The following is a 24,656-nucleotide window of genomic DNA, read 5'->3' as shown; positions in this document are numbered from 1 at the left end:
TCTTAAGAATTCCTTCCCCGCCCCCTCTCTTTCTCTGATACCACTTTATCACCTACCAGAGGGAACCCGGTTTAGCCTTTTTCACTGAATGGCTGGAGGAAGGGAAAATTATTAGAGAACTGAATAGGGGGAGGGGTAGTGTTAAAAATTTCTTTGGGGAACCCCAAGCAACCTTACCCCAAGAGTCCAGTCCTAACTCCTGGTTCCCTTCCCGTGGGCAGGGCTCGGGCGGCCCCAGGAAGAGGTGAACTGAGGGAGGACGATCGGAGCCTGTGCCCGCAGTCCTCCCTCCACCTCTCTGCCACCTCGGGCTGCATTTTCCGGACCGAAAAAAAGCGCGGGGAGCCGCACTCGCCCCGGCGCTGGGCCTCCGGGAGGCGACGGACCGCCGGCCGCCTGGGGAGTAAGGCGAGCCCGCAGCCCCGTGGCCACTTTGATTGTTGCGCGCCTCCAACTTCACAGAGTGCAACGCTCAGGGGGTGCAGCCGGGCCTCCGCCCTGCGCGACTCGGGTCCTCGCGCGGGGAGGAGCTGCGGCGCGGGGACAGCCGAGCCGCCGCCCGCCGCCTCGAGGCCAGCAGCCCGCGTCCTTCCCGCCTGGAGCCCGCGGCGGGGGAGGGGCCGCTGCCACCCGCATTCTCCCGGCCCCCGCGGCCGGCGGAAGGGCCGCGCGCATCGCGGAAGAGCGGCCGCAGCTGAGGATCAGCTGCTGGAGGGGGCGGAGAAGGAGAAGGAGGAGCCTAGGAGGGGGAAGGGGAGGGAGGGGACCGTCAGGAAGCCGCGAACGCCACCGAGTGTCTGCACACCTCGCTCCGTCTGCTATGGCTGGTTAAAGAACCATCCGGATCGCAGCGCGGGGGGAGGGCCGGGTGGGGGGAGAGCGGCGGCCGCGCGTGAGGCCGAGGGAGGGGCGGCGGCGCGAGCGGCGGCGGCGGCGGTTCCAGCATGAAGAGGAGAGCTGGCCTGGGGGGCAGCATGAGGTCAGTGGTGGGCTTCTTGTCCCAGCGGGGCTTGCATGGGGACCCCCTGCTCACTCAGGACTTTCAGAGGAGACGCCTGCGAGGCTGCAGAAACCTCTACAAGAAGGACCTCCTCGGCCACTTCGGCTGTGTCAATGCCATTGAATTCTCCAACAATGGAGGCCAGTGGCTGGTCTCAGGTAAATCAACCCCCTTCCCCTCCCTGCGGCCCCCTTCCAACCTCCCTTTTCCGCTCTCCCTCGCTACCCTCCTCCTGCCCTCCGTCCCCACCCCCTCCCTCCTCAACCCCCCCCCCCCTTTCGGCGGTGGGAAGGTTGGGTGTCAGATTAAAACCTTGGCACGGGGAGAGAGGGAGGGAGGGGGAAGGAGAGGATGTCTTCTATAAAATAAAAGACCTAAAATGGTTGACAGGTCCTTAATTCGCCTTATCCCAAGTGTAAAGTGCTCTCTCCTGGTGACTGCCCTGAAAGTGTGGGTCGGGGAGGGGGGCGAGGTTACTGCTTGACAAAGTTTGATGGGAAACTCTTCCTCCGTGTACTTTAAAAGGTGCGGGGGGCATTTGGACGATTTAGAGGGGGAGGAGGCCGAGGCGCCGGAGGCGGCGGGGGGGGGGAAGCTCGAGCCTCTGTCGCCGGCGTCCGGGCAAGGGGCCTTGGGTCCGGGCGGTGACAGGGCCGGCCGCTGGAGGGGTGAGTGGAGGGGAGGTGACGGGCCCCTCAGGGGCCCGGCTCCATCTCCTCGGGGTCTGGGGTGGCCTCTTCCGTGTCGTGTTTTTCTTATGATTCGGGAGTGCCGAGGGCTCTGGAGGCCAAGGGGCCACTGGTCTGAACTTAAATGCGCAACTTGTGAGCCAGGGGGTGGGGGGGTGGGAGACCCCGGGAGACTTGTTGGCGGGAGCCCGGCTCCTGCACCCCCTTTCCCGCGCCTGCCGTTGCAGGTGGTCTCCGCACCTCCTCCCTCCCGCCTAGCTGGCCTTGGTTGCCCCCGGCTCCCCCTCCGGTGTGGGGAAAGTGGCGAAATCGAGGCCGGGGCTCCGGCCGAGCGGTGTAGGCCTCGCTCTCCCGGGGCGCCTAGCGACAGGCAGCTGAATCGATAGCCTATTGCTCCCGGGGAGGCCCGGGCCGAGCGGGTGGCGGCGACAGCTGCCCCGGGGGAGGTGCGCCTGCCGCCCGTGGGGGCGCTCGCTGCTGCCGCGCTCCTCCCAGGGGTCGTGGGCCCAAGGCAGGCGAATGGGGATGGGGTACGCTGGAGCCGGGGGCGGCCCCCCCGAAAGCCGGCTCAGGGGCGGAGGGCGAAGACGGCTGAGCTGGCGTTCGCGCTCGCTTTCTGCCCTCCCTACTCCGTCCCTTTTCCTACATCGAGAGGGAGGAAACGAGAGCCTAGCACTGGACGTGGCGCTTCGCTTCACCCAGGCTAGTCCCAGAATGGTTTTCTAATTTACGTCAGTGGGCAGCTCGCCAGAAACTTCTGGGATCATGGCAAAGCATCCGTCTTCTTGACGAGTTGCACTAGGAAGTGACACGGGGCATGCGGGCCAATTTGGGGGGTAGCAGAGATAAGACTTGTGTGAACGTTTCACGATAAACCTCCTGGGGTTTCTCCAGGACTAACTTGACTTTTCCACCCCAGATCGTTTTCTCTTTGACTAGGTAGATTTTGGCCCAGGATCATCTGCCAAAGAAACCTGATATTCCACTTAAAGGCATTCCCCAAACAAAAGCTTCCTTCCCCCACAAGGCCAAAAATTCCAGGGGCAAAAAAGGGGAAAGAGCTTTTAAAAGAGCTCTCAAAATTTTTCCCTTGCTGCTGCTTCTGTATTCATCATACTCCTGTCTCCTTTCCAGACGGGATATGTTCCATCAGAGATGTTTCCAGACACAAGTAAACTCACCCTCCTGGGTGAGGGAATTGGGGGCTGCTCTTATAGACTGAACTAATCATGTTGATTGATCATAATGCAGTCATACGTTGTTCAATTTAACATGCTTTTTAACAATAACAGATTTATTAAAATGTAATTCACATGCCATACAATTCATCCATTTAAAGTTAACACTTTTTTAAAAAGCGCTAAAGAGTTGCCTCTCATCCTCTACCAGTTATCCTTGTGCAGTACCTTCCCCTGTGTCTGAAATGAACCCTATTTTCTCTAGACTTGGCCACTTCATTTCCTTTATCTTAATTTTAGTTTGTGGAAGAGCAGGGGCCTTTCCAAGGGGCAGGCTTTGGCAAACCTGGTTCTAGACATTATTTCTATTTTTCTAGGCCTGAGTTGCCCATCTCCACAGTGCTTTCTGGGTTCCAGCCTTCTTTGCACCTTACTCCTCTGCCTTTCCCTCACACTTCCCTCTAGCTCAGTTCTTCCTGTTTCCTTTTTATCTACTGCTGTACTTGGTCCTAGTCCTTCCGGGAGGCTTTTCCACCTGGCTCTCTAGTTTAGCTCAGATAATGTTAGTTTTCCTTGTTCCCTGAACATAGAGTTTTGGTTAAAAGCCTTACTGCTTGCTAGTCACAATCTATTCTGAGTACAACTTAATACTAACAGAAAGTTCTCCTGTTTGCTTCAGATAAGGAAGCCCCTCTGGGAATCATATATCTACTTTCACTTGTTAAAGCTAATTAAATTTTGTTCTGGGGAATCCTTCCCAAAATTAAAGCTATTTAAGGTGTCATGTTTACATTTTATCTGTCTTGTCCTTTTTTAGCAGTTAATACCTGAGGGGAGGAGCACATGGGAGACATACTTGCTGTCTGTATCTAATGTTTCACCATAATTTGGTGGGATGCCAGCCTCTGGGATGGTAATGAGATTACTCTTAAGCATTTTGTTGTAGTTCTTGTATCTTGTCTGGATTGGTTAAAGCCCTTGAAAGTGGTAATTAAAATGATAGATTGTTACATAGAAAAAGAGATCAGATTTGTGGTTACCCAAAGGGGGTGGGAATTTGGATGAAGACAGTCAAAAGGCACAAACTTCCAATTATAAGATAAACAAGTACTAGGGATGTGATGTGTAATGTACAACAGGATAAATATAATTAACACTGCCATATGTTATATATGAAAATTAAGAGAGCAAATCTTTAGAGTTCTCATCACAAGAAAAAAAATTTTTCTATTTCTTTAGTTTTGTGTCTATATGAGATGATAGATTTTTGCTAAACTTACTGTGATTATCATTTCATCATGTATGTAAGCCAAGTCATTATTCTGTACACCTTAAACGTATACAGTGCTGTACCAATTATATCTCAGTAAAACTGGAAGAAAAATAATTTTTTTAAATGAAAGATTGTTGATAGGGAGTTCCCGTCGTGGCGCAGTGGTTAACGAATCCGACTAGGAAACATGAGGTTGCGGGTTCGGTCCCTGCCCTTGCTCAGTGGGTTAACGATCTGGCGTTGCCGTGAGCTGTGATGTAGGTTGCAGACGCGGCTCGGATCCGCGTTGCTGTGGCTCTGGCGTAGGCCGGTGGCTACAGCTCCGATTCGACCTCTAGCCTGGGAACCTCCATATGCCGCGGGAGCGGCCCAAGAAATAGCAACAACAACAACAACAAAAAAGACAAAAGACAAAAAAAAAAAAAAAGAAAGATTGTTGATAGTTTGTTCACTGTTTCCATTTTCTAATTGTGTAAGCAGGCTCATATGTCTTTTTTTTTTTTTTTTTCCGCCTTTTCTAGGGCTGCTCCTGCAGCACATGGAGGTTCTCAGGCTAGGGGTCTAATTAGAGCTGTAGCCTCCGGCCTACGCCAGAGCCACAGCGACTCCAGATCCGAGCCACATCTGTGACCTACACCATAGCTCACGGCAACACCGGATCCTTAACCCAATGAGCAAGGCCAGGGATCAAACCCACAACCTCATGGTTCCTAGTCGGATTCGTTAACCATTGAGCCATGGCGGGAACTCCAAGCAGGCTCATATTTCTTCTAACTGATATACACTATTTGATAGAATTCACTTAGATGAAGAGCACAAATGTTTACATGACTCCCCGGCCTTAGGAAATGCTGTTTTTGTTAAGGATACGTCATTGCTTTTTTGTTCTAAGAACTATCGCCTTTTCTAGGGTACAGTGAGGCTAGCAGATATCAAGAGTAAGCCAGAGAAAACCAGGAAGGAGAAAAGGTGCCCTGCTGGGAAGTGAGACTTTGACAGCCATAGGGGGAGGATGGATTTTTGACATTTTGAAACATAGAAATATTTTAACCCAAAAAGTATTTTTCTTTACTGTTTTTTTTTTTTTTTTCCTTTTTGCTATTTCTTTGGGCCGCTCCCGCGGCATATGGAGGTTCCCAGGCTAGGGGTCGAATCGGAGCTGTAGCCCCCGGCCTACGCCAGAGCCACAGCAACGCAGGATCCGATCCGGGTCTGCAACCTACACCGCAGCTCACGGCAATGCTGGATTGTTAACTCACTGAGCAAGGGCAGGGACCGAACCCACAACCTCATGGTTCCTAGTCGGATTCGTTAACCACTGCGCTACGATGGAACTCCTTTCTTTACTGTTGATTAGGAAAGGGCACTATTGTGATATGATGTAAGGCAGTGTGGTATATATAGCATACACATAGTTGAAATCACCGCTGTGTCATTTAATGCGTGACCTTAGTCAAGTTGCTAAGCCTCTCTTTCCTGATATAAGCAATGGGAAAGCAGCACCCACTTGTAGGGCTGTTGTGAGAGCCACATTAGGCAAAGTTTAGATTGGGTGCTGAACAGAGTGCCAGGCCACTCAGAAAAAAATGCTGAGTTTGTTTTCTTTCCCCTTTGTACTTCTAACTCATGGTGTCATTATTAGCTGACACTCGTTCTTACAGTGCTGGTAATGAACATGTGCAGTGGGGCAGACAGGAGAGTTTTGTGACTTTTTGATGAGGAATGAGGAGGCACAATATGGTGTGGAAATTGGCATTGGGTGTCACACGATATATTGGAGGCTCTACCAGCCACAAGTTTTTCTATAACTTTAGTTAAAACTTCACGCCTCAGCCGTAAACTGGGATCACAAGTTGCCCTTACTACCCAACACAGAGGTGGTATTCAGTGATATGTTGCATCTGAAGTTACTTTGTGGACTATAGGGTTTGAATGAACATTACTTTCTGTAAAGGATAGCTTATGCTCGATGCTTGCAGTCTCATCTTGGAATATTTATGGGTGTTAGTTCTTTGAGAGATAATGAACAACATTGTGTGTTGAAGTGCTACTTACCAGAGTTCCTAACAACATCAAGGAGGTTATGCTAGGACACATATATAAAGGGTTAGCCTGCCTGGGTTTACCTTTTAAGTCTTTGGTTGCATCTAATTCTTTAAGGTGCCCCTTAGATTTCTCCTTTTGCTTTATGGGGTCTTTTGTATGTTTATTTAAAAGTCTTTTTATTTTTTTTTCTGGGGAAGAAGATGAACATCTTCTGATTTGATTGAGAGACCAATCAGAATGTAGCTCTGTATATACCTCATTTGGATGATAACTCTCTGCTTTCTGGTATCTTGTAAATGGTTTGTGTAAACAGAATCTAGCAGTAAACAGAAGTATTCAGCTCTCTGGGATGAAAGTTGCTGTAATATTGTTTACCCTGAATTGATATTTAAAGCACTGGAACTTGTAGAGCTAAGCAGATTAATAATCTGTAAGTATGAAGTTTTGAATTACAAAGAGAGGTTATGATCTCTCTTTTTCTTTTTCTTTTTTTGTCTTTTTGCCATTTCTTGAGCCGCTCCTGAGGCATATGGAGGTTCCCAGGCTAGGGGTCTAATCAGAGCTGTAGCTGCCTACGCCAGAGCCACAGCAACGCGGGATCCGAGCTGAGTCTGCAACCTACACCACAGCTCACAGTAACGCCAGATCGTTAACCCACTGAACAAGGGCAGGGACCGAACCTGCAACCTCATGGTTCCTAGTCGGATTCGTTAACCACTGCAGCACGACGGGAACTCCCTGATCTCTTTTTTTAATGTGTGTGACTAAATGTAGAAAAAGCACCTTCAGAAGCTTTTCAAATAGCATCAGCAACTATACTATTTCAAAGTGCTACTAATTAAGTAGAAGTTGTGAATGGGGAGAGGTATTTAATTATTTGGTCATAATATTTATAATTGGGCTAACTATTTAGTCCTATTTCTGTTTCATATGGGTCTCTGACTTTATTGATCATTATAAGCAACCACAGTTGATAGAGATAAGAGCATGAACTCTGGAGTCTATAGAGTGCCTGGGGGTGAACATCACCTCGCTAACTAGGTTACCTTTGACAAGTCACTTATCCTTTCTGTTTCCTCATCCATATAATAAAGACAGTAATACCTCACAGGGTTGTAGAGCATTGAATGAAATAACAATTATAATGTTCTTTGCACGAGGGCCTAGATCATGCCATTGTAGTATTGGTTGCTGCTAGTGTCTTAACTGTTATTACTGTTGTTTAACTTGAACCTCACAAAAAGATGTTAGGAGATTGACACTCAACATCTAACATTTATTGCACATGGCACAGTGCAGTGTGAAAAATTGAGAATGATCTCAGGGAGAGGAATTGTTAGAAATACTTTGTGAATAATCTAAATTCCAATATTGTCATCAAAGCATAATTTTAAGCTTCAAGTAATAGCTTTGATAATAACTGTATGCTTAATTGGAACGCATTAATTAATGATCATTTCCTGTTGCCCAGTTACAAGTTATATTTCATTTTATGGAATCAGTTTTTTTGTAGATAACTTTGTGTGAGAGTGTATTATCTACAGGTAAAGTTTGTGGCTTTAGCCAGTTAAAGTCTCATTTTATTAAAACTTCTGATATGTTTAATTAGAATGAATTCCTTGGTCTGGGGGTTAATTTATCAAGAGAAATAGGGCCAATGGCAGGGCAGATTTCTTTTTCTTTTTTTATTAAAGTATAGTTGATTCACAGTGTTGTGCCAGGGCAGATTTCTGATTTTAAAAAACTTTTGTAATAAGTACATTTTGACATGGAGATTAGGAAATCAGTTCTTGCTTTTTCTTCTGGGCTTTTTCTTTTTACTGATAATTCATTCCTGTGAAGGCGTTAAATTTTATTCTTTGGTCTATTAGTTCAATGAATAGTTTTTGAGTGCATACTGTTTATAAGACAGGAGCTATGGGAAGAACAGAGATGATGAATCAGATAGAAATCAGCCTCTTAAGAAGCTTGCATTTTAGCAACATTTACTTCTCAGTTGTAACAGTGCATGACCCTTTTTAACTTTTTCTTCTGCTTAATGACACTTTAATAGATATTTGATTTTTCTCTAGATTGTGGTCTTTAATACAACAAAAATCCCCTTGTCTGTGAGCTTTAGTGGGAAAGAAAGAGGCTCATAGATAATAGCTTTCGAGGACATTGCTATGATAAATTATAGGGAACATGTCATAAGGATAAGATTATAACATGGATATTTTATAGATACACATTTTTTTTTTCCTACTTGTTCTTCAGTCAGCTAATTGATGTCTGTCAAAGATTGGCAAATTTAGAATTATACCTGGGTTTGTCACTTCTGCTTTAAATAACCTAGTGAGGTTTAAGTAATGACCACTAGTCTCACTGGACATTATAAGCATATCAAAAAGTCTGTGTGTTCAGTATTGTTCAAAGGATCACCACTGATTTGACTCAGGTCAATGTGTTTTTGATTATTAAGAGTTCTAAAGAAGAGCAGTAGCCTTCAGTTATGTATCCTGGCACACTGAAAGGAGGTGTCAGGCCAGGTACAGGTATGTGCTCATTCACTGATTATTGATAGATTTGGTTGTCAGGTACAGTTGGAATCATATAGATCAGGGAAACTTTACTGACCAGTAAAATGAGGCAAATGGATACTGCTTTCTGAATTCTGAGTTAGGAAGTGGATGCATTTATTTTCTTGTGCTTTGAGCAAGGTGAAGAGTACTTTCATTGCTAATAAACAAAGAGTGCTTATTTTCATCTTTCCTTTTCTCTTACATGGTTTCAAGAAAGAAGTAAGGTGCTTTTCTCATTTTTGTAGTCTGAATTTTAAAGACTTATAAGGTTGAAGGAAATAAAATCCTTATTCAAATGAAGATTATGTAGGTTAAAAGGAACTGATTTTGTTTTAAAATTTTTGTTTTCAATTTTTAGTGCCCCACATTATATTAATAGCATTTTTTCTTATAATTAAAAAACTGAATATTGATCTGTTAGGATTAACCCTTAGATTACTGTGTCAATGTGAAATTATATTTCTATTCTCTGTTCTTTAAAATTTTTAAGTAATAAGGTTAGGTTACTGTTGGGTATATAAGCTGATATAAAGTGTGGGTATATAGGCTGGTTTTAGGTGATCTTGAAGTGAATATTTACATTTTTAATAGCACATTGATTTTACACATGGTAGAAAATATAAATATAAAATAAAATATCTTTCATGGATTTATTGCTCAAGGTGAGGTTAATTTTTTTTTCTTTTTGTCTTTTTAGGGCTGTACCAGTGGCATATGGAAGTTCCCAGGCTAGGGGTCAAATTGGAGTTGTGGCTGCTAGCCTGTGCCACAGCCACAGCAATGCCAGATCTGAGCCTCGTCTGCAACCTACACCATAGCTTGTGGCAATGCCGGATCCTTAACCCACTGAGTGAGACCAGGGATCAAACCCACATCCTCATAGATATTAGTCGGGTTTGTAACCCACTGAGCCACAATGGGAACTCCCAGGTGAGGTTAAATTTTAAAAAGTCAATTTAAAGTAAAAGAATGTGTTGTGTGGATATGGCACAAATCAAAAGGTCATCATGATTGACTGAAACTTGGGAAATAATGCAGTAGGTAACCTTTTTTATTTCTTCCTGTTTTCTCATAAAATCAAAGCGATGGAAAGAACTTCATTTTATGGAAAAGGGAGTAGAGAAGTAGAAAGGTGACTTGCCCATAGCTGCCTGGTTAGTCTTTGGCAGTGAAGACTCTTGAGTAGGGCCCATTGCTCCAAGGCAAGTGCTGCTTCTAAGTTGCATTTTTATATTTTTCTGTCCCTTTTCTTAGGGGCAGGCCACCTTTTCTGGAGCTCATCTAAAACTTTGAAAGCTGGGAGTTCCCGTCGTGGCGCAGTGGTTAATGAATCCGACTAGGAACCATAAGGTTGCGGGTTCAGTCCCTGCCCTTGCTCAGTGGGCTAACGATCGGGCGTTGCCGTGAGCTGTGGTGTAGGTCGCAGACTCGGCTCAGATCCTGCGTTGCTGTGGCTCTGGCGTAGGCTGGCAGCTACAGCTCCGATTCGACCCCTAGCCTGGGAACCTCCATATGCCTCGGGATCGGCCCAAGAAATGGCAAAAAAGACCAAAAATAAATAAATAAATAAATAAATAAATAAATTGAAAGCTGAGTGTTAGCAATTTCTGAGCACATGTCCAACTCTAGTTGCTCATTTTGGATGATATATTGTATATCTTTGTTTTGCTGTAAATAACTTGTTCCACACAGGTATCTTATATTTAGTTATTCATTTTTTTATACTTATTTAGCATGTAATGTGTGCCAGCCTCTCTGCTAAATACTTTATGTCTTATTTGTCACTTAGAAAATAGCCAGTGCTATCTATAATCTAGAAAGACAAGGGGATTTAAAGGTTTCATATTAATTGTCATAACTAAGTGCTAAAGAGTCAAGAAAGGACATTGATAAATGACTGTTAGGGGTTCTGTAATGAGAACAGGTAGGGCATTAGTGGAAAAAATAGATATTGGAATTCATTGGTTTTGGCTAAAAGGAAGTGAAATAGAATCTAGGAATGAAAAAAAAATTCTACCTTGTCTGTTACCTTGGTCTTGGTAGAACATTTGGTTCCAATAGCTGCTTCCTATGCTTTTGTTCTTTTCAGCTTTAAAACTTACTAGTCACTACTGTCAACATAATATAAGCTTCCTAAAACTTAACTCATTATCTCATATCCCCTGCTGACCCCTCAAAAATCTACACTGTTTCGTAGTGCCTACCAAATTAAGTAGGAATACCTCTGATTTTGAAAGGTTTTTTTTTTTTTGTTTGTTTGTTTGTTTGTTTTTTGTCTTAAAAAGACCTAAAAGGGCCGTACCGGCAGCACGTGGGAAATTCCCAGACTTGGAGTCGAATCAGAGCTGCAGCTGCCAACCCATGCCACAGCCGCAGCAATGCCAGATCCAAGCACGTCTGTGACCTACACCACAGCTCCCAGCAACACTGGATCCTTTAACACACTGAGCAAGGCCAGGGATTGAACCCCTGTCCTCATGGATACTAGTCAGGTTTGTTACTACTTGAGCCACAACTGAAACTCCCCCCTACCTGTCTTTGAGATACTGCAGTTTTTAAAAATAAATATTTAACCAAGGAGTTCCCGTTGTGGCGGCGCAGTGGTTAACGAATCCGACTAGGAACCATGAGGTTGCGGGTCGGTCCCTGCCCTTGCTCAGTGGGTTAAGGATCCGGTATTGCCGTGAGCTGTGGTGTAGGTTGCAGACGCGGCTCGGATCCCACGTTGCTGTGGCTCTGGCGTAGGCCAGTGGCTACAGCTCCGAATAGACCCCTAGCCTGGGAACCTCCATATGCCGCGGGATCGGCGCAAAAGAAATAGCAAAAAGACAAAAAAATAAAATAAATAAATAAATAAATATTTAACCAAAAAAAAAAAGGTTACTATTTGAGCATGTTGTTCATTTATCAGATACTTGGGGGATGTTTCATATGTCAGTCACATTTACATATACGATCAAATCTAATACTTAAAGATCTTTCCTAAGGTAGGGATAGTACTCTTAAGATTGATTATACATACATATGAGGAAACTGAGGTTTAGAGAAGTAAAGTAACTCATGAAAGCAAATAGTTTGTGGTGGAGCTAGATTTCCAGCCTGAGTCTGCATAAGTTCTGAGACGTGCTGCCAACCCCTCTGAAATTTTTAGAATGTTATGCACGTTTTGAAACGATTTGACCTTTTCCCTACATTCTCATCTCCCTATCTCTTACCTCTCTGACTTGCTAATGCTTTTTCCCCTTTATTTGGAAACAGGAAGGGGGTGGGGCTGAGGAGATGGATCATGGGCTTGGAGCCAATAAGCACAGTTCTGGTCACAGCTGCAGGGCTCACCCCTCAAGCAGCTCTCACTCTGGACTAAAAATGACTTCACTTGGATTTTGGTCTTGGCCTCCATTTGAAGTCTCCTTCCTTAACATTGCACGTTCTCTGCCCCCTTAAGTAAACCACGTGACTAACTTCACACTGGGTTAACCGCAGCTACTTCAGTCTAATTAGGAGTAGGTGTACAGACTCTGGTTATCACGTTGGTTCCTCTTCTCCATTAGCTCAACTAAAAGTTCTAACAATATATATGTATTTACTGAACCTGTGATTTGAGTTTGATTTTTGCTGAAAGCATGTTGATTATGTTTGGTCGAATTCCAACCAACAGAAATAGGTATCTTTCCTTATAATTATACATGGGCAGAAAATATCTATGCCTAGGGCATAGATAAATAATGCCCTTCAGAGTAAAGTGCTTTTTGAAGAAGATTTAAACAATGTAACCTGAGGGAGGGATCTGCCTAGAGAGCACTGTCAATCATTTGGAAGCACTTTAAACACTAACCTAAAGCCTAGTGTTCTTGCAAGTTAAGTTTACTTTTGTACCAGCAACTTTACTCCATTTCTGTGAAAAAGAAGGTATTTTCTTCTGTTACTCACTCACTGACTGAACACAGAGGGTTGCTCTTCAGGTTCTGGCCTTGGATCCCACTTGCCCTTCACATCAGTTTTCCTAGGGATTTAGGGAGAGCCTTGACAATCGTAGTTCTTCTTTTCCCATGCCTTCATGTTCACACTTCCACCTTGCTTGCTTCTTGCACTTTGCAGTGGGGAAACCTGAGATTCTATCATGTACCTCTTAGGATACAGAGTTGATGTGCATTGAGATCAGATCTGCTTGCTTTGAGTACCGTTTTCCAATTAGGGCCAGTCTTAAAGGAATTACATTCCAGAGGGCTGGGGCATGTAGGACTCAATGAGAAAATGGCATTTGAGGTAACTGACAGATTAATAATAGATCCAAATAGCAGAGATGATGTTGGAAGAAAGGCTGATTTCCATCTTTTGCCTTTGCCAGAGCTGCTGCAGTTGATAAGGTGAGTAAGATTACATATATAGTTGATCAGGTAACTATAGGTTTTTTTGCCTTTTCGGGGATCCTTTATACCTAAGGTGACCATATATCCTGGTTTACTTGGGACCATCTGATTTCCTCATTGTCCTGGTACAATGATTAGTGCTCCTTTCATTCTTAAAAAAGTCCTAGTTTAGGAGTTCCCGTCATGGCGCAGTGGTTAACGAATCCGGCTAGGAACCATGAGGTTGCGGGTTCGGCCCCTGCACTTGCTCAGTGGGTTTACGATCCCGGCGTTGCCATGAGCTGTGGTGTAGGTCGCAGACACGGCTCGGATCCCACGTTGCTGTGGCTCTGGCGTAGGCTGGCAGCTACAGCTCCGATTCGACCCCTAGCCTGGGAACCTCCATATGCCTCCGGAGCAGTCCAAGAAATAGCAAAAAGACAAAAAAATAAAATAAAAAATAAAACTGTTAAAAAAAAAAGTCCTAGTTTATTTATTTTTATTTTTATTGTCTTTTCTAGGGCCACAGCCAAGACATACAGAGGTTCCCAGGCTAGGGGTCTAATCAGAGTTGTAGCCACCAGCCTACGCCAGTACCACAGCAATGCCAGATCCGAGCCACGTCTGCTACGGACCTGCACCATAGCTCACGGCAACGCCAGATCCTTAACCCACTGAGCAAGGCCAGGGATCAAACCCGCAACCTCATGGTTCCTAGTCAGATTTGTTCACCACAGAGCCACGATGGGGACTCCAAAAAAAAATCCTAGTTTAGATGATAAGTCATTTTGCCACTTACTCAAGATCATCCCTGTACTTAGGTAAAACTAAAGCACTAGCCTCTTAGCTCCTCCCATTCACCACTGAATGCCTCTTCTGGAAAAGCCTCCAGGCCTTCATTCTTCCCTTTCAGCTGCCACTTTCAAGATACTGAGTTGAATCTGAGAGGTAGAGTTGTTGGTTGTCCCCTCCTTGTCCTCTTATTAGAAAAAAAAGGCTACAAACCATTAAGAAAATCGTGGATCTAGAGGCTGTTAGCCCTTCCTTTTCTGTATACCTTCTCTAATAGTTCTTGTTCTACTGTTCATTTGTTGCACATTCTTTTTTCTCTTTCTTTCTTTCTTCCTTCCTTCCTTCTTTCCTCTTTCTTTTTGTCTTCCTGTGGATTGGTACCTTTTGTAGAATTGATTTTGAGGAAAGGTGTTTTTTCCTGAAATATTTTTAACCAAAAGTTGTATGATATTGATATTAAAATCATGCTTAAGTCTTAGTTTTGTGGAGTATCTGTCTAACACCAGATACATTTGGAATAAAAGTTGGCCCCCTCAAGTGTATAAGTTGGGTGAGAAGGGTTTTTAGGAATTACAGTTTTTCAAGTATTTGGACAGTTGGCTCTGGAAAGTCTTTCATATTATGGAATGTCAACATTAAAGAAGTTTAAAAGATCTGGATTAGAGTCCTGATTTTACCTTTCTTGTGATCTTAGGCTCCTGATGTTCATACTGGATTCATACAGTTTTATTGCTGGAAAGGACTAATGTTCATCTAATTGAAGCCTTTAATTTTACACATAAAGATATAAAGGAGCAAAGAGGTAAAGTGATTAGCTCAGTTGCTCACAACTAGAAAGTAGTACAAGCAAGATTAAAATCTGGGTCCTCTGACCTGGTCCCTCAGTAGGGAAAGTCATGAGGTTCTGCATTGATGAAGGACTTAAATAAAGTGGTTTTCTTCACCACTTGTTCTATCTGCAGTTTTATTGTATCTGAACATAAATGTTTTGATTAAGTTGGTGGTGCCTCATTTTTCAGATTAGTATTAGAAATTTTCTAGAGTAGAGGCCTACTGTCACTCTGGTTGATTCTCCAGATTTAATTCCTAGCCTACCTATCCTTCCTTTTTTGCAAATCCAGATGCCTGTCAATCTTACTATACAACTTTCCTTGTTCTCAATTTCTTTCTTCCTTCCTTTCTTTCTTTTCTCCTGTCTGCCTTTTAATCTGGCAGGTTTTGCTCATTCACTTTGTTGCCTGGCCCCGTCGGACCTAAGAGGCTGGATTGTGTGGTGAGGAGCATAGTCTCTGGAGACAGATTACCTGGATTCAGATCCCAACTCCCATTCTTGGTGGTTGTGTACCTTCAGCTTATATGGCTTTTCTGCAGTTTCATCTGGATAATAAGGATAGCAAATACCTACTTCATAGGATTGTTAAGAGGATTAGAAGAGCCCATGCATTGTTTCTTTTTTTTTTTTTTCTCGTTTTAACATTATTTCTTAACCTTTATTGTATGTTTTCTTTGAAAGACTTCTCGGCTTACAAGCATTAACGTAGACATTCTTTATGTGGCAACACATAATCCACATACTGTTTTATAATATCGTGCATTGATTGTTGGAAGATACTGGTTAACTGAGTTATAGAGATTTTCTAAATCTTGACCCATTTCATTATGTAATGTATTTTAAGAAATCATGTTAATATCACCACCATCTGTCTCATCAGAAAAGTCTTTAAAGTTTTGGGAAGTGATTAAAGTCACTGTGGGTGAATATAAGTTTTCAAAAATTCTTTTCTTTTCTTTCTTTTTTTTTTTTTTTTGCTTTTTAGGGCTGCACCCATAGCATATAGAGGTTCCCAGGCTAAGGGTCTAATCAGAGCTACAGCTGCCGGCCTATGCCACAGCCACAGCAACTCGAGATTCGAGCCGTGTCTGTGACCTACACTATAGCTCACAGCAACACTGAATCCTTAACCCACTGAGCGAGACCAGGAGTTGAACCCTCAACCTCATGGTTACTAGTCAGATTCGTTTCTACTGTACCACAGTGGAAATTCCAAGTTTTCCAAAATTCTTATTTTCATTTGAAAGCTTGAATTTTATCATTAGATATGAATACTGCTAGTTGTTCTCCTTGAAGTGACAGGCTCATGTTCATTTTTGAGAAAATATCTGCCAAGTACTCAAGTCTGAATAACCATAGTCTATGTAAGTTTCAAGTAAAGTGTCAGTTGTTTCCATGACAAAAGCAGCCAGTTCAGCTCACAGTACAAACTATCTCACGTGTGCTTTTTCACAAAATAACCATTGTTCTTTGGTGTGTAGCGGAAGTGCTTTATGTGTACTTCATCATGCGGAGTATTAAGATGTGTACTCTGGTTGAAATTCGATAAAATTATTTTTACTGCTTCATCAGGGACATTTCTAAGTGAAACTGGCATTTATTTTTTACAACCAGTGTGTAGCAGTTAAGGACAGTCACTACCCTTGATTAGTGCTAAGGCACCAGTAGGTTTACACACCATTGCTTTTGCGCCATCAATACAATGTCAACACAATGAAAAGGCAAATAGCATTTTAGTGATATTGTGAAAATAATTTTGACTTAGCAGGCCTCCTGAGATTCATGGAACATATTTTGAGAACTACTTTTAGAACATACTTTACTGTTCTAAAGTGTGGTATGGCAGCATTGTATCCTGTCAGGGCCTACATCAGAATTTAACCATTTCCTTCTTAATTCTACTTATTTTTTGCTTTTATCACAATTCTTATAGCTAAACCTTTATGAAAACTTGTATTTTCGCTTAGAATACAATCTTAGAAATGGGATTCTTGATCAAAGTTTTTTTATATTTATAAAATGCATTTTATACATGTATATTTTTTCCCCTCTAAACGGTTGAGCTAACTTATTTATACTTGTAACAATGTATTATGAGACTGCATCATGGCTATTGTTGGGCATCATTTAATCTTTGCCAATTCAGTCAGTTTGTGAAGATGGTATTATTTAAAAATTTTTATATTTGCCAAAGTTCTCATGTAACTTAATTATTGATGAGGCTGCTGAATATTTTTTTTCTTTTTTGTCTTTTTACCTTTTTTCTAGGGCCATTCCTGTGGCATATGGAGGTTCCCAGGCTAGGGGTTGAATCGGAGCTGTAGCCGCCAGCCTATGCCACAGCCACAGCAATGCCAGATCCGAGCTGCATCTGCAACCTGTACCACAGCTCACGGCAACGGCAGATCCTTAACCCACTGAGCGAGGCCAGGGATCGAACCTGCAACCTCACGGTTCCTAGTCGGATTCATTAACCACCGAGCCACAATGGGAACTCCAGCTGAATATTTTTATCTTAAATTTTGGTAATCTGTCTTTAGGCTAATTTGAGTGCAGCTGATTAGGTTGCAGCTTTGTTAAAATGGCCACATTCTCCTGGTTAACCCTGTGTTGTTTTTGTTTTTATTTTTTTGGTTGTTTTAGGGCCGCACCCGCGGCATATGGAAGTTCCCAGGCTAGAGGTCCAGTTGGAGCTACAGCTGCCGGCCTATACCACAGCCACAGCAATGCAACGCGGGATCCAAGCCAAATCTGCCACTTGCACTACAGCTCACGGAAATGCCAGATCCTTAACCCACTGAGCAAGGACAGGGATCCAACTGGCGTCCTCATGGATGCTAGTTGGGTTCGTTAACCACTGAGCCATGCACGACGGGAGCTCCTAGTAAACCTGTGTTTGAGTGTGTGTCAGATCACATGCTCATATTTAGAGGCACCCTCTTAAGGAGGTAGATATTAGAGGTGCCTGGTAAACTAGTCTCTAAATTTCAGAAGTTTCATTTGACCCTTGTCACATTTAAGGGGTATCACTTGTGCTATTATTTAACTTTCTTTCTTTTTTAGGGCTACACCTGCAGCATCTGGAAGTTCCCAGGCTAGGGGTCAAATCAGAGCTGCAACTGGCCGGCCTGCATCACAGCCATGACAATGCAGGATCCCAGCTGCATCTGTGACCTGTGCCACAACTTGTGGCAACACCAGATCCTTAACCCACTGAGTGAGGCCAAGGATTGAACTTGCATCCTCATGGATACTAGTTGGGTTCTTAACCCTTTGAGCCACAAGGGGAACTCCCTGATATTTTTTTTTAAATTGACTCCTTAAAAACTATTTGAAAGGAAACTTTATATTAATTAGAATGTCTATGAAATCATGGGTTTAATGTGCCAGATTTTTTTTTTCCTAATACACATTAAAATATGTAATTTTTAAAATTATTTCTCTACTGGGTGAGATCATTCAGTGGCCTCTGCTTACCACACTTTAGGAACAACAGGGACTTTGGAATCACACATCTTGACTTTGAATACCACTTTGCAACTAACTGGTGGTGTATTCTTGGATAGGTGAGTCCACCTCTTTGTGCCTTAGTTTCTTCACTGGCAGAATGGGGATGTTGGAAATGATCTGTTAGGTCTCTTCCAACTCTGTTCTGTGATTCTGGTGTAAGATATTTGTGGTTTCCTTTCTCTGTTTCTGTTCAGGAATTACAGACGTTGTCTAGGGATTGGTGTGCTAGCTTAGGATTTAAAAACCCTACCTCTGTTAAACCCCACTGCTACTAGTCATCTGATTTTAGAGAAACCATTTCATTTCCCAGGGTCCTGGATGTCTTTTTAGGGTGTTGCTGCTACTTTAATTTCAGCTTTCCATTTAAGGTAGAGTGCTTCAAGCTGGGAGTCGAGGCTTCCATCATTGAGGCAAACCAGTGCCTCACTTTTCACATCTTTAAAATGGGAGTAATGTTTCTTCCCTACTTACCTAATTGCATATGTGGAAAAATGAGATAATAGGTAGATGAGAGCAATCAATTTTCAGGAGCAGGGTACTAGGTAAGGGGAGGGTATTAGCAGAATTACCCCTCCTGGGGCTACTTCTGTAGTGAAGAACAAAATCTGTATTGTAATACCTCTCCATACCTGCTGCCCACACTTGCCATTTGATTTTTTTTCTTCCTGATTTAGGAAGTGCCACTGGACCCCAGTTTTGTGACCTTGAGCAGATCACCCAGTTTTAACTTAGCCATGGGCTAAATGCAGCTTGCACTGAAGCCTGCATTGAGCCTGCCAAAATTAGGTTGAGAAATTGGGAGATCAGACAAATGTAAGCCTGCACTCCTCTAAATGGCAGTAACTGGCTAGACTTGAGTAGTGGCTTTCCTTTAAAAAGGATTGTATAGGAGTTCCCTGATGGCTCAGCCAATTAAGGATCTGGCATTGTCGCTGCTTTGGCATGGGTCACTGCCGTGGCTGAAGGTTCGCTCTGTATGCCGTGGATGCAGCCAAAAAAGGGTTGTATGATCTCCAGTCTGCTGTTTAATCTGTCAGATTTCACTCATCTGCTTTGTACCTGGGAGGCTGGATTGTGTGGTGAGGAGCACAGTCTCTGGAGACAGATTACTTGGATTCAGATCCCAACTCCCATTCTTGGTAGCCGTGTACTTTCAGAATATTTAGCTTTTCCTTATTTTCATCTGGATAGTAAGGATAGCAATATCTGCTTCATAGGGTTGTTAAAAGGATTAGAAGAACCATTACATGTAAAACCCTTAGGATAGTCCCTGACCCAAAGTTAATTTATCTGATGTCAGCGGTTGTTGTTGAAAGTTCAAAGAGCATAATTAGCTAACATTTATCTAGCTGAGTTGTATATCAGGCAGTGGGCCGAGCCCTTCATACAGATCTGTCTCATTAATCGTAACATAATAGTATAAAAACAGGTAGAGTTATTTTCTCAGTTTTGCAGGTGAGAGGATACAGTTTAGAGAGGTCAACTAACCTGTCTAAAGGTATACGTCTAGTAAGTGGTAGCAACTTGGACAGTTGAAAACCTATACAACTGTATCCTAAACCTGTGGTTTTGTTTTTATTTTATTTTAGTGTTTTGCTTTTTTAGGGCTGCACCCACAGCATGTGGAAGTTCCCAGGCTAGGGGTCCAGTTGGAGCTATAGCCACTGACCTGCGTCACAGCCATAGCAACTCAGGATTGGAGCCGTGTCTGCAACCTATACCGAAGCTCATGGCAACGTCAGATTCCTGACCCAATGAGCAAGGTCAGGGATCGAACCTGCATCCTCATTGATACTAGTTGGATTCCTTTCTGTTGCACCACAGTGGGAACTCCCTAAAACTGTGGTTTTGAATGCTATGCTCCCTTGTGCTACATCTGTCTCTAAAGTTGGTTTAATTGGAGTGGCTTGCTTGGTGAAATAGATTTTAGTGCTCTTAATGTTTCTGTAAGTGATTTGAGGAGAGAATGTATGTGACTATCCCAAGTTTATATATGACATTAGTTCCTTCAAGTAGTGAAATGCCAAACCAGTGGAAATAAACTGCAGGCAGTTCTTTGGGTGGAATGAGTGAGCAGAAGACTGGTAACTGAATTTCAGAGTAGGTTAAGTATAAAATAATACATGAAGAAACATAACAGACTGCTTGTAGAATGATGCATTTCAAGATATTTGGTAAGGACTTGAGAGTTGTTTTAGGCTATTATTTGAAGGGCTGAATGGCCAACATATTTCACACCCATAGGATAGCTATTATCAAAAAATCAAAACCAGAAAATTACAAGTGTTGATGAGGATGTGGAAAATTGGAACTCTTGTGCATTGTTGGTAGGAATGTAAAATGGTACGGCTATTGTAGAAAGCGGGGTGGCAGTTCCTCAGAAAATTAAACATTGACATATACAGGAATTTCATTTTGGGGTGTATACGCAAGATTATTGAAAACAGGGACTTGAACAGATATCTGTATAACCAAGCTCATAATGGCATTAGCCAAATATTTTGCACAACCTAAGTGTCTGTGAATGGATAAACAAATGCACTGTGGAATATACATCCAAAAGAATAAAAAACAGAATGAAATTCTGGTACATGCTACAACATGGATAAACCTTGAAGACATTTATGCTAAATGAAATAAGCCAGTCATAAAAGGACAAATATTGTATGAGTCCATTCATATGAGATACCTAGAGTAGTCAGATTCATTAAGCCAGAAGTGGTGTCTCTAGAGGTAGAGTGGTGGTCGCCAGGGGTGGTGGAAGGTAGGAACGAACAGTTGTTATTGAATGGATATGGACTTTCAGCTTGGAAAGATGAAAAGTTTTAAATGGATGGTGCTCTCCTTTGCTGCATAAAGCTGTGAAACAGTCTCGCTTGGAATTGTAAGTAGTGTTCTTGCCTCTTGCACTTTGGTAGAAGGGGATACGACATGGTTTTAGGCTCCAGGCCTAGCGTCTTGGATTATTAATGTGACATTTTGTCTCTTTGAGCCTCATCTGGAAAAAAGGATATACAGTCCTTACCTCTCAAGTGAAGATGCATATGAATGAACTTTGATACAAGCATTAATTATTTTCAACTTTGGGAAAAGGGCAAAAAAGGCTTATTTCTCATTCACTCGTGTGGATCTGCCTCTATACCTCCATGCTTCCTCTTAGAGCTCAGGAGAGATGAAGTTGACACAGAAGGAGGTTTGCCCCCACAGAATGGTGATTACTACACACATGGAAGAGAAAGGAGTAAACAGGTTGAGAAGAGAGCTAGGCTGAATGATTTTCTTTATCTTTGCAGGTTAAAAAAATAAAACTCTAGCAGTATAAAAGGGCAGTAAGTAAAATTGCCATCCCCAAGAGGTAACCTCTGTACCATTTTGCATCTGCCCTTCCATGTACAAATTCATGTGCATTTTTGTTTTATTAAAATATGTCATGCGGAGTTCCCGTCATGGCGCAGTGGTTAACGAATCCGACTAGGAACCATGAGGTTGCGGGTTCGGTCCCTGCCCTTGCTCAGTGGGTTAACAATCCGGCGTTGCCGTGAGCTGTGGTGTAGGTTGCAGACACGGCTCGGATCCCGCGTTGCTGTGTCTCTGGCGTAGGCCAGTGGCTACAGCTCTGATTCGACCCCTAGCCTGGGAACCTCCATATGCTGCGGGAGCAGCCCAAAGAAATAGCAAAAAAAAAAAGACAAAAAAAAAAAAATATGTCATGCTATTCATACTCTGACACCGCCTAAAATAAGAGTTTGGAATATTAGAACAAATTAATGGATAGTACTTAAGAGAAACTAGGATGTTTTGAGGAGTGTATATACCTAATAAATGACACTCTGGGCTAAATAAGTGCTTTTATATATATTATCTCACCCTCACAACAACCCTGGGAAATAGTTGGCATTTTGTTCATTGTACAGTCATGAATTTGAAACTAGAGAAGTGAAAGAACTTTCCAAGGACCCATGATAGTGAATCTAGAATTTGAATCCAGACCCTAAGCTTGCACTTCCTACCACCTTTGCCACCTACTAAGATAAAAGCCCAAACCCTCAATCAGATCTCATTGTGTTGTTTTTTAAAAGGAAATAATGTTTTGAATAGTTAATACAGTCACCAACACTTTGTATATGTGATTACCCCATGTCAGTATAGACAGAGCTGCCTTGTGCTTTTTTTGCCTGCGTAATGCATAGTACAACACAAAATTTACTATTTTAATCATTTTTAAATGTACTGTTCAGTAGCATTAGTACATTCAGGTTGTTGTGCAGCAGCCATCACCATCTCCAGAACTTTTTCATTTTGCAAAACTGAAACTCCATACCCACTAAACAAGCTCCCCATTGCTCCTCCCTCAGCCCCTGGCCACCACCATTCTAGTTTATGTCACTATTAATTTGACTCCTCTAGATGCTTCATTTAAGTGGAATCATACAGTTTTTATCCTTTTGTGTTTGGCTTATTTCACTGAGCACTAATTTTAGCCAGCCTTCATTTGATGGACATTTAAATGTCTTTTGTTCTTTAAACAGTGTTGTGCTGCAGGAGCATTTGAATCCCGAGTTTCAGAGTGCCGTTTCAGTTCTGTCCTGTGCTTGGCTGACTTTAGGAAGTCCAAAGCAAATTCTTTCCTTCTGTGCCTTAATTTTCCTGGGCTTTGCTTATTTTAAGAACATTAAATAATTAGTTTCATTAGAGTATGGTGTGAGGGCTTGCAGTCTTTCTGCTTATAGCTCACAACCTATTCAGAAAGAGTAGTATTTATTTTTTTGGCTACACCCTTGGTCAGGAATCAAACCCAGGCCACAGCAGGTGACAGCAACACTGAATCCTTAACCATTAAGCCACCAGGGAACTCCAGAATGAGCAGTATTTAAAATATGGTCCTTCTGTAACTGCAAAGCTACTGCTACATAATGATTATAGTACATTTTAGGATGAATTGGTGAGTTCGGTACAGAATTAAATGAACCCAAGATGATCAGCATTAAAGTAGCTGTATTCTGTTGGGATTATCAGTTGGGTTGAAGCTAACTAATCATTCATGAGGAAACCAGGCTTTTATTTTTATTTATTATTTATTTATTTATTATGTTCTTGTTTTTTGCTTTTATGAACAATGAGACAATGAACATTCTTGTACATTCTTTGTACCATTTTGTAAGAAGGTATCTAAATTATAATTCATATTTCCCTGATTACTACAGAGGTTGAGATCCTCTATAATATCTGCTCCTATTTGATTTTCCTCTTCTGAGAGTTGTCATATTTGCCTCTTTTCCTAGTGGTTTTCAAAATTGATTTGTAGGGATGGACCTAGAAATTATCATGCTAAGTGAAGTCAGTCATACAATGAGACACCAACATCAAATGCTTTAACTGACATCTGAAAAAAGGACAGAATGAACTTACTTGCAGAACAGATACTGACTCACAGACTTTGAAAAACTTATAGTTTCCAAAGGAGACAGTTCGGGGGGTAGAGGGATGCGCTGGGGTTGTGGGATGGAAATCCTATAAAATTGGATTGTGATTGTCATTGTACAGCTATAAATGTAATAAATTCATTGAGTAATAAAAAAAATTAAATAAATGAAATCCCCCCCCCAAAAAAAACCCCAAAAACCAAAATTGATTTGTAGGAATTCTTGGTATATTCTTCATAATAATGATAAGCCATTATCAATTTGGTGCATTGGTAGAATGTTTATAACTTGTCCTTTCTTGGTCTCTGCCTCGCTCCCTCTACTCAATTAAGTTGGCTTCTGTTTTCATTCCTGTGGTCCTTTGTTTTATTCTTAGCTACATACTTGTTTTTTTTTGTTTGTTTTTGTCTTTTTAGGGCTGCAGCAAGGCAATGGAGGTTCCCAGGGTAGGAGCCTAATCAGGATCCGAGCCATGTCTGCGACCTACACCACAGCTCACAGCAACGCCATATCCTTAATCCACTGGGCGAGGCCAGGGATTGAACCTGCAACCTCATGGCCCCCAGTCGGATTCTTTTCTGCTCGGCCATGATGGGAACTCCTTACCTACATGTTTTTGAGTTGTACTACCAAGACGTAGAATCCCTTCAGTTGTCCATCAGCTGAATTTGCTTTGTCAATTATGGTTCATTTTTTGTTTTATAAGGCAAGCAGTCTAGAGTGGTGGTTAAGAGGGTGGAGGCTATGGAATCTTAACTGCTTCCTTTTGAATCTTGGCTCCACAGTAAGTAACCATTTTACTTACTTTTGTGACCTTTGCAGGTTACTTAACTCTTTTGAACTTGGGCTTTATAATCTATAAAACCCATGAGTAGAGCTATTATGATCCCCATTTTGTATTTGGTGAAAGTTAGGCTCAGGGAGATTAGATTAGAAACATGAGTAAGTAGAAGAGACATGTGGGCCTCTTTATCTTTCAGTTTTCCACTTTTGATAGAGATAG

The 24,656-nt window shown here is 42.5% G+C and overlaps 1 protein-coding gene and 1 pseudogene across 5 annotated transcripts in view; one reads left to right on the top strand and one right to left on the bottom strand.

Moving 5' to 3' along the window:
- The first annotated feature begins 755 nt into the window (after positions 1-755).
- Positions 756-24,656, top strand: part of DCAF5 (DDB1 and CUL4 associated factor 5) — a 93,794-nt gene continuing 69,893 nt past the window's right edge. Inside the window, exons 1-2 of one of the 5 annotated variants that reach the window (XM_084969544.1) lie at positions 756-827; positions 1,038-1,158. Coding sequence is in view for 1 of the 5 variants with exons in the window: in XM_021099398.2 (XP_020955057.2) it covers positions 945-1,158 (214 nt within the window). In the remaining 4 variants the exon portion in view is untranslated. Of the gene's footprint in view, positions 1,159-1,549; positions 1,669-24,656 lie in introns of those variants that run through there. The other 4 variants (XM_021099399.2, XM_021099398.2, XM_084969545.1 and 1 more) reach the window with 4 other exon arrangements.
- Positions 1,519-3,803, bottom strand: LOC146401823 (uncharacterized; annotated as a pseudogene).

This window comes from Sus scrofa, chromosome 7 (assembly GCF_054392235.1).
Source record: "Sus scrofa isolate SSC_HxYL_T2T_F1_AM1 chromosome 7, Sscrofa_HxYL_maternal_Yorkshire_Landrace_v2.0, whole genome shotgun sequence".
Lineage (NCBI taxonomy): Eukaryota > Metazoa > Chordata > Mammalia > Artiodactyla > Suidae > Sus > Sus scrofa.
The sequence above is the reverse complement of the archived record's forward strand: the minus strand, read 5'-3'. Positions and strand labels throughout refer to the sequence as shown.